General features: G+C 45.1%; 1 protein-coding gene across 13 annotated transcripts in view; it reads right to left on the reverse strand.

Annotated features, from left to right (window-relative positions):
* TACC1 (transforming acidic coiled-coil containing protein 1) overlaps nucleotides 1-18,142 on the reverse strand; it is a 129,359-nt gene that overhangs the window by 13,392 nt on the left and 97,825 nt on the right. For 9 of the 13 annotated variants that reach the window (XM_055567044.1, XM_055567041.1, XM_055567042.1 and 6 more), the window contains 4 exons: nucleotides 16,062-16,269; nucleotides 13,603-13,655; nucleotides 2,322-2,447; nucleotides 504-580 (listed from right to left, as the gene is read on the reverse strand). In XM_055567044.1, the coding sequence (XP_055423019.1) occupies nucleotides 504-580; nucleotides 2,322-2,447; nucleotides 13,603-13,655; nucleotides 16,062-16,269 (464 nt within the window). The remainder of the gene's footprint in view (nucleotides 1-503; nucleotides 581-2,321; nucleotides 2,448-13,602; nucleotides 13,656-16,061; nucleotides 16,270-18,142) is intronic. The other 4 variants (XM_055567043.1, XM_055567040.1, XM_055567048.1 and 1 more) reach the window with 1 other exon arrangement.

The following is an 18,142-nucleotide window of genomic DNA, read 5'->3' on the forward strand; positions in this document are numbered from 1 at the left end:
TTATTTCGCAGCTCCTAAATGTAGGAGTGAATAGTAAAAGCAAAGAGAGTCCAAGTTAGTCAGTCAGCTTTGTTTCCTGTTAAAATGCTTTTTATACTCTTCCTCGTGGCTATGAAATTTGAAGCTACCATGTATAGTTCATTTTAGGAAAGGATTATGGATTTTAATGCCTCCATAACTAAAGATGTCAATAAATCTTATTACTCTGTATTTCGAATGGGTATTTTTGCACAAATTTGTCTTTTCAAAAGACAAGGATTCTGTGGGTTCTGCTTACTTGTCACGTTCTGAACAACCCAAAATAAGCTACCACATTTGAATACAGTAATTGGTCAGCAATCCTCAGGAAATGACCTTACCCATCACAAATTAAGGTGCAAACAGCAAAACCCTCAAGTTCTCAAGAGCTGGTTCTATGTAAGCAAGTACTGTCATCCCTTCCTTTGCACTAAATCTAATAATACATAAAGGGACCCACCCCTCCCTCAAACCTCCAGTCTAACCTCATCTCCAAGACTTCTTGTCGGGTTTCTTCGTATTTTTTCTTCCATTCATTTGCTTCGATTTCTTTAGTGATTATCTAGATTATAATACAGACAGAGCTTAGTTTTACCGGCTCAGTCTCTTTACAGTTTGAATTCAAGACTAGAGCCTGAAAACAACACACAGCCAATGTTCATCCCAAGATATTCAATCTACATTGGGAATAAAAAAACTTCAATCTCTGTGTGTATTGCACACAGACACTGGGGAAATGTCAGCCACATAAGGATGCTGGAATGCGGTCACCAGGGTGAAGGGGAGGAGAACCTCTCCCAGGAAAGCCCCAGGTGGGAATTACCATCTCTGTAAACTCCATGTTGGTCCAGGGTCTGGCTTTCAGCCTAGAACCCTGCTGGGTCAGGAGGCCAACAGCTGAGCCACTGGTCTGGCAGACTCCTCTTAAAGGTAAGACGCCAGAGCTCCATTTTATTAGTAATTAGGCTGAGATATGAAACCATCACAGGATCAGAGTGGGGGGAGCTGGCCTGGACAGAGAGTCTCTTTTTTGCAGAGCTTTCAGATTGAGTCAGAATAGGGCTCAGAAGGTCAGTGCCTCCGGGCAGAGGCACCCAACTCACGGTGGGCAAGATCCTGCTTGTTAGACCAAGACCCATATCCTACATTTGGGAGGCCCATGCTAGCTGGAAAGAAACACTCTAGATTCACGGTCTCAAACGCCTCTTCCCCTGCACAGGGCTCAGATGGGAACCTATTGTTCTCATGTGATTATACTTCCCTGTGCTTCTTTCTAATTGGTACAATCTTTATTTTGGTGCCATGAAGCAGGATTTCAAGAACCAGAAGCCAGCCTCTCTGCTTCAGGGAGGAAGCAGGCACATCTTTGTTTTTTGGGCCACTCTGTACGGCACACAGGATCTTTTCTTAGTTCCCCCTGCAGGGGGGAAAGTCTTAACCACTGGACCACCAGGGAAGTCCTAGCACATCTTTGCTTTGATGCATCTGGTCAGTGGTTATCTCATAATTTTAACTCTCAGAAGAAAGAAGACACTTTTCTCATTTACAAGACTTTGTGAAGCCTCCTGACCACAGCGTTTTGACAACAGGACTAGCTGACACCACTAATTACCAAAGTTACTGCTCTGTTTTAAAGGTTTGAAAGACCTAGGTCAGAGGTACTTAACCATTTTCATCACATTATAAAAATAAAATCACTACACCAAGGGAATTACCTTCTTTTAAAAAAGTGAAAGAAAAAAAAAAAAAGTGAAAGAAATCCAAGAAACATACAAACCACACACATCAAACACAGCACAGAGGTGTAAGGGGAGAGTGGAAAAGAATTAATGGTACCTAACAAGTGACTTTCTATTTTCCAGATCACCCAGGAAAGGCCCAGCAGTGATCTGTTTCAAACAGAAGACGTTCAATAAACACGACAGAGGAAGTTGAGAGTTAATTAGCAATTTTATATTCCTACAAGTCTAGAATTTGAGGAACTTTTAGGCATGAGCCTATATCCTCTGTAAAACGAAGGGGTGCTGACTTAGTTACGTATGTGGGTAAAGTTGGGAAAATTGTGTACTTAAAACTTCAAGGATAAGCGATAAAGAAGTGTCCTGAAGTTCTCAAGGACACTTCCAAGTGTCAGCTTTGCCCCTTGGATACCAGAAGACCAGGACTCCAGCTCCAGGGAGCCCTTTATATGAGCTCTCCAGCTGGTGAGCAAGAACTCAAGCCAGCAGAGATGGAACCTCCCCACTGGCACACAGGCTTGACAAAGAAATGAGCAACAGTGGACGTGGCGGGGAAGTCTTCACCTCTTCCCTTATCAGGGTGAGCACGGCGGTCTTATCTGATTCACTGAGGCAGATGCCATCCAGGGGGCTCTCCATCCCGCAGGCCACGGACACGGGGGTCTTCTCCACCGGGGACTCCAGCAGTGCCTATGGGGGGAGCGGGCGCAAGTAAGACATACGGGCCTCGGCTGCTGAACCCCAAGTACCCTTCAGCGACTTCCTCCTGATGAGAACGATCACATCCTTTAAAAATAGGTTGGAAGGGGGGGGAAAAAGCCAGCCCGGGGGTGGGGTGGGGAGGAACCAGAGACACTGATGTATAGAACAGTCTTTTGGACTCTATGGGAGAGAAGAGGGTGGGATGATTTGGGAGAATGGCATTGAAACATGTATAATATCATATATGAAACGAGTCGCCAGTCCAGGTTCGATGCACAATACTAGATGCTTGGGGCTGGTGCACTGGGATGACCCAGAGGGATGGTACGGGGAGGGAGGAGGGAGGAGGGTTCAGGATGGGGAACACGTGTATACCTGTGGTGGATTCATGTTGATATATGGCAAAACCAATACAATATTATAAAGTTAAAAAATAAAATAAAATTAAAAAGTAAGAAAAAAAAAAAACCCAACAAATCTAGCTACAGTACGATCTAAAGAAAAAACCATTCTTAAAGAATGACCTTATGGTTGTGAGTGGGGGGAGGGGGAAGGACAGGGGAAAGGGATGGTTAGGGAGTTGGGGATGGACAGGTACACACTGCTGTATTTAAAAATGGATACCCAACAAGAAGGACCTGCTGTACACAGCACAGGGAACTCTGCTCAATGTTATGTTGCAGCCTGGATGGGAGCGGGGTTTGGGGAGAATGTGTGTGAGTTGTTCAGTCATATCTGACTCTTTGCAACCCTGTGGAATGTAGCCCGCCAGGCTCCTCTGTCCGTGGGATTCTCCAGGCAAGAATACTGACTGGAGTGGGTTGCCATGTCCTCCTCCAGGGCATCTTCCTGACCTAGGGATCGAACCCGAGTCTCCTTCGTCTCCTGCACTGGCAGGCGGATTCTTTTACTTCTGAGCCACCGGGGGAGCCCTGGGGGAGAATGGAGGCGTGTGCAGGTGTGCCTGAGTCCCTCCGCTGTGCACCTGAAACTATCTCAAGAGTTTTAACTGGCTACGCCCCAAGCGCAGGCGGCTGAGACGGGTGCGCCAAGCGCAGCCGGGAGGAGCCACCCCACGGCCGAGGTCAGGGGCAGAAGCTGGGAGGACCCCATGCCCGAAGGGCGGCGGCCAAGAGGAGTTACCCCACATCCGAGGTCAGGGGCAGCGGCCGAGAGTATCAGACTGCGACAGCGCAGGAACGGCCGAGAGGAGCTACCCCACGTCCAAGGTCGGGGGGGGCGATGAGAGGAGTTACCCCGCGTTGGAGGTCAGGGGCGGCGGCCTGGGAGGAGCTATCCCACGTCCGAGGTTGGGGGGGGGGGGCGACAAGAGGAGCTACCCCGCGTTGGAGGTCAGGGGCGGTGGCTGGGAGGAGCTACCCCGCGTTGGAGGTCAGGGGCAGCGGCTGGGAGGAGATACCCCACGCCCCTAAGCCCAAGGCCAAGAGCGGCGGTGGGGAGGAGCAACCCCACAACCGAGGCCAGGGGCGGTGGCCGGGAGGACCAACCCCACGTCCAAGGAGCCGTGGCTGCGCGGGCGCAGGAGGGCCTAGAGGAGCTATCCCACGTTGAAGGTCAGGAAGGGCGGCGGTGAGGAGGTACCCCTCGTCCAAGGTAAGGAGCAATGGCGGCGCTTTGCTGGAGCAGCCATGAAGAGATACCCCACGCCCAAGGTAAGAGAAACCCAAGTAAGATGGTAGGTGTTCCAAGAGGGCATTAGAGGGCAAACACACTGAAACCATACTCACAGAAAACTAGTCAATCTAATCACACTAGGACCACAGCCTTGTCTAACTCAATGAAACTAAGCCATGCCCGTGGGGCAACCCAAGATGGGCGGGTCATGGTGGAGAGGTCTGACAGAATGTGGTCCACTGGAGAAGGGAATGGCAAACCACTTCAGTATTCTTGCCTTGAGAACCCCATGAACAGTATGAAAAGGCAAAATGATAGGATACTGAAAGAGAAACACCCCAGGTCAGTAGGTGCCCAGTATGCTACTAGAGATCAGTGGAGAAATAACTCCAGAAAAAAGGAAGGGATGGAGCCAAAGCAAAAACAATACCCAGCTGTGGATGTGACTGGTGATAGAAGAAAGGTCCGATGCTGTAAAGAGCAATATCGCATAGGAACCTGGAATGTCAGGTCCATGAATCAAGGCAAATTGGAAGTGGTCAAACAAGAGATGGCAAGAGTGAATGTCGACATTCTAGGAATCAGAGAACTGAAATGGACTGGAATGGGTGAATTTAACTCAGATGACCATTATATCTACTACTGCGGGCAGGAATCCCTCAGAAGAAATGGAATGGCCATCATGGTCAACAAAAGAGTCTGAAATACAGTACTTGGATGCAATCTCAAAAATGACAGAATGATCTCTGTTCGTTTGCAAGGCAAACCATTCAATATCACAGGAATCCAAGTCTATGCCCCAACCAGTAACGCTGAAGAAGCCGAAGTTGAACGGTTCTATGAAGACCTACAAGACCTTTTAGAACTAACATCCGAAAAAGATGTCCTTTTCATTATAGGGGACTGGAACGCAAAAGTAGGAAGTCAAGAAACACCTGGAGTAACAGGCAACTCTGGCCTTGGAATACGGAATGAAGCAGGGCAAAGACTGATAGAGTTTTGCCAAGAAAATGCACTGGTCATAACAAACACCCTCTTCCAACAACACAAGAGAAGACTCTATACATGGACATCACCAGATGGTCAATACTGAAATCAGATTGATTATATTCTTTGCAGCCAAAGATGGAGAAGCTCTATACAGTCAGCAAAAACAAGACCAGGAGCTGACTGTGGCTCAGACCATGAACTCCTTATTGCCAAATTCAGACTGAAATTGAAGAAAGTAGGGAAAACCACTAGACCATTCAGGTATGACCTAAATCAAATCCCTTATGATTATACAGTGGAAGTGAGAAATAGATTTAAGGGCCTAGATCTGATAGATAGAGTGCCTGATGAACTATGGAATGAGGTTCATGACATTGTATAGGAGACAGGGATCAAGACCATTCCCATGGAAAAGAAATGCAAAAAAGCAAAATGGCTGTCTGGGGAGGCCTTACAAATAGCTGTGAAAAGAAGAGAAGCGAAAAGCAAAGGAGAAAAGGAAAGATAGAAACATCTGAATGCAGAGCTCCAAAGAATAGCAAGAAGAGATAAGAAAGCCTTCTTCAGCGATCAATGCAAAGAAATAGAGGAAAACAACAGAATGGGAAAGACAAGGGATCTCTTCAAGAAAATCAGAGATACCAAAGGAACATTTCATGCAAAGATGGGCTTGATAAAGGACAGAAATGGTATGGACCTAACAGAAGCAGAAGATATTAAGAAGAGATGGCAAGAATACACAGAAGAACTGTACAAAAAAGATCTTCACGACCCAGATAATCACGATGGTGTGATCACTCACCTAGAGCCAGACATCCTGGAATGTGAAGTCAAGTGGGCCTTAGAAAGCATCACTACGAACAAAGCTAGTGGAGGTGATGGAATTCCAGTTGAGCTATTCCAAATCCTAAAAGATGATGCTGTGAAAGTGCTGCGCTCAATATGCCAGCAAATTTGGAAAACTCAGCAGTGGCCACAGGACTGGAAAAGGTCAGTTTTCATTCCAATCCCAAAGAAAGGAAATGCCAAAGAATGCTCAAACTACTGCACAATTGCACTCATCTCACACGCTAGTAATGCTCAAAATTCTCCAAGCCAGGCTTCAGCAATATGTGAACCGTGAACTTCCTGATGTTCAAGCTGGTTTTAGAAAAGGCAGAGGAACCAGAGATCAAATTGCCAACATCTGCTGGATCATGGAAAAAGCAAGAGAGTTCCAGAAAAACATCTATTTCTGCTTTATTGACTATGCCAAAGCCTTTGACTGTGTGAATCACAAGAAACTGTGGAAAATTCTGAAAGAGATGGGAATACCAGAACACCTGATCTGCCTCTTGAGAAATCTGTATGTAGGTCAGGAAGCAACAGTTAGAACTGGACATGGAACAACAGACTGGTTCCAAAGGAAAAGGAGTTCGTCAAGGCTGTATATTGTCACCCTGTTTATTTAACTTATATGCAGAGTACATCATGAGAAACGCTGGACTGGAAGAAACACAAGCTGGAATCAAGATTGCTGGGAGAAATATCAATAACCTCAGATACGCAGATGAAACCACCCTTATGGCAGAAAGTGAAGAGGAACTACAAAGCCTCTTGATGAAAGTGAAAGTGGAGAGTGAAAAAGTTGGCTTAAAGCTCAACATTCACAAAACGAAGATTATGGCATCCGGTCCCACCACTTCATGGGAAATAGATGGGGAAACAGTGGAAACAGTGTCAGACTTTATTTTTCTGGGCTCCAAAATCACTACATTTGGTGACTGCAGCCATGAAATTAAAAGATGCTTACTCCTTGGAAGGACAGTTATGACCAACCTAGGTAGCATATTCAAAAGCAGAGACATTACTTTGCCAACAAAGGTTCGTCTAGTCAAGGCTATGGTTTTTCCTATGGTCATGTATGGATGTGAGAGTTGGACCGTGAAGAAGGCTGAGTGCCGAAGAATTGATGCTTTTGAACTGTGGTGTTGGAGAAGACTCTTGAGAGTCCCTTGGACTGCAAGGAGATCCAACCAGTCCATTCTGAAGGAGATCAGCCCTGGGATTTCTTTGGAAGGAATGATGCTAAAGCTGAAACTCCAGTACTTTGGCCACCTCATGCGAAGAGTTGACTCATTGGAAAAGACTCTGATGCTGGGAGGGACTGGGGGCAGGAGGAGAAGGGGACGACAGAGGATGAGATGGCTGGATGGCATCACTGACTCGATGGACGTGAGTCTGAGTGAAGTCCGGGAGTTGGTGATGGACAGGGAGGCCTGGCGTGCTGCAATTCATGGGGTCGCAAAGAGTCGGACACGACTGAGCAACTGATCTCTGATCTGATCTGATGCCCCAATACAAAAATAAAAAGTAAAAATTTTTTTAAAAAAGGAAAAAACATTCTAATGAGTATCAGGCAGGTCTTAGATTCTCTTTTAACAGGTGACTTAGGGAAGTGTTCTTCTCATTCAAAAAGGAGAAAGTGTAATTATCTCAGAGGTCAGTCACCAGACAGTCATGTGCTGCTGCTGCTGCTGCTAAGTCACTTCAGTCATGTCCAACTCTGTGCGACGCCATCAACGGCGGCCCACCAGGCTACCCGGTCCCTGGGATTCTCCAGGCAAGAACACTGGAGTGGGGTGCCATTTCCTTCTCCAATGCATGAGAGTGAAAAGTGAGAGTGAAAAGTGAAAGTGAAGTCGCTCAGTCATGTTCGACTCCCAGCGACCCCATGGACGGCAGCCTACCAGGCTCCTCCGTCCATGGGATTTTCCAGGCAAGAGTACTGGAATGGGGTGCCATTGCCTTCTCCACAGTCATGTGCAGAAGAGAGAAAAACACCCGCTGTTACTATCCTGTGAACCTGGGGATCTCTGGGGATGACGTGGTCCATGGAAAAAAATTTCAAAACGAGCGTCAACCTTTTTACATACTGCCTCCTGTGAACTATGCTTTAGCCACTTTGGATGGAAATGTTTCTAAAATGACTTTCAGGCCTAAGCAGGCACAAATGGCGAAGATAAGTGAACACTGACCCCCCCGGGTCGTCGGGAAGGGCAGAGGCCCCGAGCACTGGCATGCGGATCCAGCGGTGCCGTCAGGGGCACAGCGTGGGGGTCTGGGCTGCAGTTCCTCATTTCAGGCCTTCCTGCCGGAGGTTTTAGCTCCTTTTGCGAACATGTCACCTTCTGAGGTGCCAGCTTGATTTTTTACCATAAACATGCATTCCTGGGAGCCACATGTGGTTAGGATTTTGTTTTTCACAGGAATGTGGAATCTGTACCACTTTTCTTCCTAAAAAGCATTTTTGAGGGTTATTTCCTCCTACCTATGTTAACTTTTTGTATAAATGGAGAAAAATCTGATCCAGTAACACCCAAAATGCCAAAGTAACCTGGGAATCTTAAAAAAAAAAAAAAAAAAAAAAATTATTAGATTTAGGGTTAGGATTCTGGAATAATCTTAATAATCTAAAATGTCAGCATGACTGACCAATTAGTTACTGATTATAATCGATCCAGTTCTCTGGTGTCTTGTTTGAATCAAATTTGAATAGGAAATCCAAGGTCAACTGAGACAAGGGGTGTGTAAACTTTTCAAGGTCATTATGGACTCATTCTCGATTTAGAAGACACTCAGACACACTCACACCATTTCTGCATACAGCTTCACAGCCATCAGCCGAGGGCCTAACACAGAATCCCTGGGCTAAGGCCACAGATATGGGAAACACCAAAGCCACAGGCTGGCAGTGCCCATTCCAGCAGCATTTGGGGGAGGGCGGCCCACCACCTGACAGAAGCCCGAGGTCCCCCAGAAAAACTCTTTATCTTGGGAGAGACCCGTCACCAGAGCCAGAAGGCATTTGCGGTCTGCAATCTCTAACAAAACGGTCCTCGGTGACCCCAGCTCCTGTATGAGTTCTCTGCAGCCTCCCACCACCCTGAGTTAGGCTGGACCCAGTGATGGTCATATAAGAACAGAAGATGGTAAATGTCACAGGGTGTCACTGGTTTACAAACAGGCTTCAGGCTGCAAGAAGGTCTATGGAGAAGCCACGTGGGGAAGTTCTGCCACGTGAGAGGGCCTGGAAGTGGATCCACCCCAGTCGAGGCCAGACGTGATCGCAGCCGGTGACAGACCCTGAGTCAGAGACACCCAGCCAAGCCGCCCCAGGATTCCTGACCCCAAAATGAGGAGATTGAGAGCATGTCACTTGATCACTAGCACACTGCACATCTGAGTCAGCCCCTTACCTCTTGTGCCACGCACTCCTCATCAAGAAACCTTCCCTTGGGGCCTTCCCTGGTAGGTCCAGTGGTTAAGAATCTACCTGGCAATGTTGGGGACTCAGGTTTGATCCCTGGTCAGGGAACTAAGATCCCACATGCCACGGATCAACTAAGCCTTCAAGCTGCAACTACTGAGCCCTCGAGCCACAGCTAGAGTCCAAGCACCAAAATGAAAGATCCCACGTGACACAACTAAGACCCAACGCAGCAAAAAACAAAACAAAACAGAAACTAAACAAAGAAACCTCCCCACAGCAGTCTTGCTTCCCCTGTGTGACTCGCCTACTGGGTACTGCCTACACTTTTGGTTTCTTGTTACACTGCTGACTTTAAATTAGTACATTTTACCTCAGTCTTTTGTCTTTCATTACTTCAACTCAGAGTTCCTGAGTCAAGTCAACTCTGGGAAACTGGCCCCCTGTGCCTTCCATGACCCTCATGTTAACAAGAATTTGGGAAATAAGCCAAGTTTTCTTGGTAGGGAAAATATTTCTCTTCTGGAGTTCTGCATCTCAGTCATCTGCGAGGGGATAAATGAATTCGGCCTGCCTGCTTGTTTAACGACTTTGCTCTAACAGATGAGCTATCTGGAAGGGGCAGCGTTCTGTGCTGGAAGATCAGACAGACCTTCGACGGGAGTGAACACACCCAGAGGCGTGGGCTCTCCCTGGCCACCCCCGCTGCCTGGCCACACGCCACAAGCCTAGTGGCTCAAAATGCAATGGCTCTTATGAGGAATTTATAGCTGTGGCCCATTTTAGCTGCCTTTCCCGGTCCTCTAGGATTTATTTAGCTTTTTAACATTTCTCAGTCCTTCATAATGTTTCTCAAACAATACAAAAAGCCTACAGAATCTACCATCATCAGAAACTGGCCCAGACATCTCCTCCAGGGCTGGGCAACCTAGTATTTGTTTAATAAAGATGTTAAACCAATCAGATCATTTATCACTTACATCCTTCCAAAAGGGTCCTGCTTCACATCTCCTAGTCCTTATCCCCATCCCACAAAGCATCTACCCTTGAGGATCCATGAAGACCTGTCTACAGACAGTGGGGCCCAGGGATGTCTTGGCTGCAAGTTGACAGTGAGCACAGATGCTACAAAGTAACTCTCTGTACTTGTCCTAGGGATGGGAGAATCTGGGTTCCTCATCTGTCAGGCTCATCCCATTTGTCCTTGAACCTGTCAGAGCAGGGCCCGCCCTCCCCCCGCCCCTTCTAACAGAGACATACTGTGAACTCAACGTTTGAGAAGTTTAAGGTTTCTCTGAAAAAAATAATAAACTCAATCCTAAGTGAGAGATGCTGCAGACCAGCTGCTGAGAAGTGAGACGACTGTCCTCTGGCCTTAGTAATTTCACGCTGGCCGTTCCCCAGAGCTGGACGGAGGATGCAACAGGAATGACCTTCAGAGCAACACCCAGAGGCTCACAAAGGCAAAGGCTAGACTGAACAGATTTCTCTCTCTTCTTTTTAATTAACTGATCTCTTTTTGCTGCCCTGGATCTTGGTTGCTGTGAGCAGGCTTTCTCAAGCTGCAGTGAGTGAGGACTACTCTTCGTTGCAGAGGATGAGCTGCTCACTGCGGTGACTTTTCTTGTTGCGGAGCATGGGCTCTAGGCGTGGGGGCTCAGTAGCGTGGCACACGGGCTTAGTTGCTCCCGGGGGGGATTCTTTTTTTTTGTTGTATATGTGCTGCCGAAGTGAGCACCTGGGTGGATTCTTAACCACTGGACTGCCAGGGAACCCCTGAACAGGTTTCTTACATAGCATTTTGAATATCGCAAGGTCTTTATGCAGTGTTTATTAAACATCCTAAGGAAGCAGATTAATTTCAGCCAGTTCAGCTGGGATTACTATTCAAAACTCATGACCCAGGACGTGCTCTTTGCAGGGGGTGCTGCAGAGAAACCCCCTCAAATCCCAGAGGAGTGCTTCTGTCGAGAAACAACTGTCCTTTGTGACGACCCTGATCCCTGTGTGCGTGTCCTCCTCCTGCCTGGTGTCCACAGGCTCCTCCCCCGCCCCACGTCACACACTCTGCGCCCTCCAGGGAAACACGTGGGTCACGGCCCAACAGTGAGTCATGAAAACAGTTCCTGGAATAAACAATGTGCATTAAAAAATTGTAATGGAATAAAAAAAAAAATCAGAATGAACCACTGGAAGAAACGTGGGTACTGTCTTGTGCAATTTGTTTTGTAAAAATACAAATGGATGTGGAGACAGTTTCCTATGTATCTATTAGTTAAGATACAAAACATGGGAATTCCGGCAGTCCAGTGGTGAGGCCTCGATGCTCTCATTGCTGGGGACCCAGGTTCAATCACTGGTCAGGGAACTAAGATCCTGCAAGCCTATTGGAGTGGCCAAAAAAAGATGTAAACATGCAGTTTTACTGTGGATCAAGGTAAAGAATGTTTCCATGACAACGTCACCTACTCCTTCAGCTTCAACCATCCTAAGGCCCCTCAGATCTATTAAAGCCAAGCCACACTTTTCTTGAGCTCGTGCTGAGTGCTTCTCATGGCCTACAGGAAATGTGAACTGAGAACTGGTCACACAGACATCTCAAGGCCTCATGTCTAAAACTGAACTTGTACGATTCAGCTCTCCCTGTACTCCTAGTATACTGGTTCCTATGTTCAGCAGTGTTCACTGTGGTCCAGGCTGGGATACAGCAGTGAGCACAGTCATGGTCCCACCTCATGGAGGAAGCCAGGGAGGAAGTCAAAGAGAGCCAAGGGGCAGGTCCATAGAACTGAATGAAACCCCGTCCGCTTGGGCACGTATGTGATGTGGGAAGGAGGCAGGGTTCGTGCAGAAAACCAAGTCAGCAGCAGTCGAGTCTGAGCTGAGCCTAGAGACAAGGAAAGCCAATGAAACAGTTTAAGCAAAAGGGAACGACTCCAGCTTATGGAAAAGGAGGAGAGAAAAACCCCTGGAAGAGGGAAGTTTGTTAGGAAACTGCCACCATATTTAAAAAGGCTGGTGGTGGCCACAGGTTTGACAAAAGTGGATGGATTTACAACACTTAATCAAAGTTAATTGCACCAATAACGGATACATGGACACACTGATACCCACAAGGTCACTTCTGACGCACTTGAGATAAAAATGCATGAACTGAATTTCCTCAGGAGGAAACACTGCTGCTGCTGCTGCTGCTGCTGCTGCTAAGTCACTTCAGTCATGTCCGACTCTGTGCGACCCCATAGACAGCAGCCCACCAGGCCCCACCGTCCCTGGGATTCTCCAGGCAAGAACACTGGAGTGGGTTGCCATTTCCTCCTCCAATCAGGAGGAAACACTAGACAAGCCCAAATTGCAAGAAAGTTGACAAAACAACTGACCAGCACTCTACAAAAGAGTCAAGGTCGGGGAGGACAGAGACAGACTGGGAGCTATTAAAGGAGATTAAAGGAGACTGAGAACACGGGAACAAATGCCTTGTGGGGTCCTGCCCTGGATCCTGCACCAGAAAAAGGACATCATCGGGGCAGCTGATAAGACCTGAATATGGTTTACAGACGGGATAGCAATACTGCACCAGTGTTAATGAATTCTGATAACTGTATTGTGGTCACAGAAAAGGTTAATGTTTGAGGAGCATGGATGGGTATAGGATGTATAGGAGTTCTCTGTACTATTTTCGTAAGCCTAAAAGTTAAAAAAAACTGTTTTTAGCTCAGTTAGCTCAAATCCAGCCTTCCTGACACCTGCCATACAGTGGGTTAGCCCTGGGGACGCACCCTGTGCAATATTCACCACAGGGGAACTGTTTCCACCTTGTATCTGTGGCCAGGAAAATAACGGAAGCCATGTGTAAGTTAAAAATTCTCAGAAGCCGCATTTAGAGAGTAAAAAGAAACAGGTGAAATTAATTTTAATAATATAGTTTCATTAACACAACAGATCCAAAATGTTAACATGTCATCAATATAAAAAGCTATCGGCATTTCATTTTCCTTTCTTTTTGGTACTGCGGCTTCAAATGCTGGCTGTACTGTACACCTGGGGGACATCTGGGGACATTCAGCTACCGTCTGAGTGCTGGTGGTCTTGCTCAAGACACCTCAGACAGGCGCTAAGCTCCCCAGCTGAAGGAACTGAGCTTTATTTCTATATCATGCCCATCACCAAACACTGACGAGAATTTAACTACTGAGTTTACATGGGCTTCAAAACAAAGACTGAAAGCTCCCATGCCCACCCTGCACCCCCATGAGCCTGGGAACTCACGGGCACAGTTGATCCATCCTTCTCCATCTTCTGACACGGATCCTTCTCGGAGCCTAAAACACAGAGGGTCATTTTTATAGTCATCCTGAGAGGTGGGTGCCCTTCCTTCCCACTGAGAGACTCCAGGAAATCCCAGTGTGGGCCTGGAAGGACATCTATGGACCCTTGAACCCCAGTATCTCAAGACCCTTAAAGGCACACTGCATTCTGTTGACCCCTGTGCTGTGTTCCAAGTCCAGAACGCCCAGAGGGAAAGAGGCACTCGGGGCCAGTCAGCCACAGGCAGATTCGTGTCAAGTGGAGAGAACGGCAAGACTGCCCCCTTGTGTCCATTAAGAGTTTTGCAAATGAGCTATACTAACCACAGGATCATTTCACAAAAAGGAAACCTAACACTGAAAAGTATTTTATTACCAAATTGAGGAGAGAATCTAAATTCCAGCCCTGAAGGGTACCCTCAATGGAATTAATGTAGCAGATCAAATTTTAAAAAAAGCTCTAAATTTCGATGCCTGGAAACGCAATATCCTCTCCACACCCTTCAAGCTGGTTTCCTCATTCTCACTCTACCACGGGAGTCAACATTTACAAAAAAACAACACTATGCTTTTTCTAATTAAAGGTATACGCATCTGCCGAAGAATTTTAAATATGGAAAAACACACAGAACGCTAAAGCTACAATCCTCCACCTACAATCACAAATTATTATTTTAGGGCACTGTCAAGAGTGAATTATTCAGAACACAAATGGGACCATTGGTATTCCACTTAAAAACTCTATACTCAAAAGCCCTAATTCCTCAAGACAACCCTGCCTCAAGTTCCCACTTGCCCAGGACTCACGGAGAACTGCTGGGCATTTTAGCAGTTCCTTCCCATCCCCGTGAGAGATTCCCTGGGGCACCTCTGTCTATGTATCCATCAGGACCCAGCCCAAAGGTGATCGCTGGGAACAGCTCAAGCACTGTACACTCACACCCTCCCACCCCATGCAACCAGGCCTCTGCTCACTACTCAGTCATCAACAGGGTTAACAGGAGTAGCTGTTCTGTTAGCAGAACCCCAGCTCTGTAAGCTTCTGCCAAAGCAATCTCCTCCTAGTGAGGAAGGGCATAATTCAATAGATATGGACAAGGCCCCTACACCAGGGAAAACTTGAAGATGAATCATTCACAGTCCTTAACCTCAAGGAGTTATCAAAGATGACCTTCTGTAACTACTACACGGAACAGGAACAGAAGAAGAATGCAGTGGGAACCAACTGACTTTTCTGAGACAGACCTGCAAGGAAGGGCAGAATTTCTACAGGGTGAGGGTGCAGAAGAGTATTTCATACCTAAGAAATAAGTGTAGGCATGAGTCCTCGGGGTTAGCCTGAGTAACAGGTAAAGGGGCACAAGGGGAAAAGGCAAAAAGGGTCTTTGTGGAAAATGTCAAAGCAGAAAGAGGCCTGGGAAGAAATCTGGAACAGTCCTTGGAGTGCTTATTTTACAGACGGGAAACTGAGACCTGGATAGGGGTGGGGGTGGGGGTGGCTGGGGAGATAACTCTTGCAAAGTACAGATTTCCACCTGCTTCTCTGATTTGATAGATCATGATCTTTTAAAATCTGAGTATAAAAGCCCCACATTAAATTACGTTGCTGAAGATACTAAGTTTCCAATAATGGTTAATGAAGTCAGGAACATGGTGCCAAGCACTTCACAAGTCAAGGTTAAGGCCACAGATACAATCTGGGACCTGGCAAAGGGCCTCGGATCTAGAATGTTCTAAAGTGGAAAACAGCAAGAAGCTTCAGCACAGGGAACTACCTGTGCTGCCTGATATAAAACAGATAAACAATAAGGACCTACTGTATAGCACAGGGAACTATATTCAATGTCTTGTAATAACCTATATTGGAAAAGAATCTGAAAAATACATATATACACACACACATATATATTACATATATATATAATTGAATCACTTTGTTGTGTATCTGGAGGCAACACAACATTGTAAATCAACTGCAATTTTTTAAAAAAAGAACACTATCTAGTGAGGAGACATGAGTTACTATGCATAAAGCCCTCTAACCTGCGCCTACATGTGGAAATAACTATATCTGTTAGTTACTACTATTTCTATACATGAAACAAGGAACTCAAATCACAACATGGTTGTAAATCACTACACTGGAAGCTGTGGCCAGACTGAAATAATTTAAAGAAATCAAGCAGTCCCACACACGGGTGTCTCTGCACACTCTGTCACACTTATCCACATGTTGCCTGGCATTCCACGGATGCCCCTTGGTGTCTCCTCTCCAGACAAAGAAGCAAAGCACAGACCAGCAGTCTAACCTATCCTTCAGGGGGCCCGGTTCTCCAATCGCTCTAAGCTGCCTCCTTGCCCTAGGCTTCCAGGCATTTTTATGCTTATGTATGTAAGAAAGATGAAGATTTGCTTCCGTACCTGCTTCTGAGGATGAAAACGCATGATTTATGGCAGACACAGGAACATTGGAACATTCAAAGTACTCCAGGTCGTCCTCTGGCTCACCTTTCCCCTCGGCCCCAGTGGGTTTCTGACCCGATGACGTGGATGCCAGCTTCTCCTCATCAGTAGCATGACCGTCCCTGTTAGAAATGTCTGAGATCTGGGAGATCACTGCTCCTTCATCCTGGGAAAGGCAACAGAGGTGATGCTACATTTAGGAGGGAAACTAACGTGTCAGGAACGGCGAAGCAGCCGCCATTCTACAAGATGCTCTCCACGGACCTGGTACCAACCAAGGAAGAAGCTGCAGCCTCTGAACCATGGAAGGTGTATTTTCTAGGGCTTACCCTCTGTAATTCAACTTCAGGGTTTGAAAAATTAGGTTTTTCTAGCCTAAATTATGAGAAAGAAGTTTAAGTGGCCCGAGGCAGTGGTTTTCATATTTTTTGCTCCAATAGTTACTAAATTACTTGGGAAAATGTATGTAATCCATTGTATTTCCAGGTGATATCTAAAACCTTTCAGTATGAGTTTAAACAGTCCCAAAGGATATAATATCTGCTATATATTATTTATTTGTTTATATTTCCTTCCAGTTTTAGTCAGATGTAACTGACATACAGTACTATATAACTTGAAGATGTACAGCATAATAACCTTACACACATCATGAAATTATTACAGTAAGTTCAGAGAACATCTATCCTCTCATACAAATACAAAATAAAGGAAAAAATTTTTGTTCTATTTTAAATATTGATTTGCTTATTAATTCAATTTAGTTACTCTAGTGATCCAATACTTTATCATCTATTTAAAATTGAACATAAATATGCTCTTAATGGTCAGAAATTTACATCATTCCTTTTCCTCTCTAAATTTGTATTTCCTCTCTACTTCCATTAAGAAATTATCCCAAAGAAATGTATTTGCATGCCTGAAAGTCTTTTAAAGTTCTGCTATTATATTTATTTAAAAAAATTTTTTTCTACAAGCCTAAGTCTTTAAGTGTTAACATTTTTTTTCTTCTGGAGAGTTATTTCATTTACAAATGCACAATTTATTCTAAAAATATTAGTGCTTGGTAAATACAGTCAAACACAAAAGTAAATTTTTAAAAAATGGAAATTATAACATTTTGTTGCACTAATTTTAAAAGTAATTTTACAAAGTAATATGTGTTATTTTTCTGAAGCAAGTCCACGGTAAATTTTTCATGTGGATAATTTTCAAATTATCCTACTATATAGCACAGGGAACTCTGCTCATTGTTATGTGGCAGCATGGATGGGAGGGGAGTTTGGGGAAGAATGGATACGTGTAATATGGATGGCTGAGTTTCTTTGCTGTCTACCTGAAACTATCACAACACTGTCAACTGGCTTAATCTAATATAAAATAAAAAGTTTAAAAACAAAGGCAAACAAACAAAAGGTAAATTTTTCATGGTTCTTTTTGCCTGCTCTTTAGCAGCATTTGAAAGTGGATAGTTCATACATTTGTAATAGATGAAAAATCAAATTGCAAATCTCTTTTTCTTTAATCTTAAACTATGTACCAAGTTTTTGGTCCTGTGTAAGTTGAACTTAAAATGCATTCTATTAATCAATGAATATATTTCTGTAATAGTTATACTGAAAATTTTAAAAAGGAAAAAAAAGCACCTCACTGCAATCAAATGGGTCTGGGTTTGGGGGGGGGTTATTTGTGTTTCCCAATTAATTCATATGGTCAAGGATAAATATTTACTGCTAGAATGAAACAAAGGTCAGCATCAATTTTATTCCTGTTTTCCATTTTTATAATCAATTAGAAGCCAGAAGCCTTACTAAAATAAATAAGTGAAACAGAAGAAAGTTTGATAACAGAACCATCTCAATTCTTTGAACCCCTTTCCAAGTTATGTACCAAAAAATTCTATCATCAATAATTTTCTTTTTGATGGAGATATAAGTGACATATATCATTGTGTCAAAAGTTATTTTTAATCATCTATCAGCTGACAATTCAGGTTCTCCCATTTGGTGGAAAGCAATGAACTGGAAAACCATCTGACT

The sequence above is a fragment of the Bubalus kerabau genome, chromosome 2, assembly GCF_029407905.1.
Source record: "Bubalus kerabau isolate K-KA32 ecotype Philippines breed swamp buffalo chromosome 2, PCC_UOA_SB_1v2, whole genome shotgun sequence".
Classification (NCBI taxonomy): domain Eukaryota; kingdom Metazoa; phylum Chordata; class Mammalia; order Artiodactyla; family Bovidae; genus Bubalus; species Bubalus kerabau.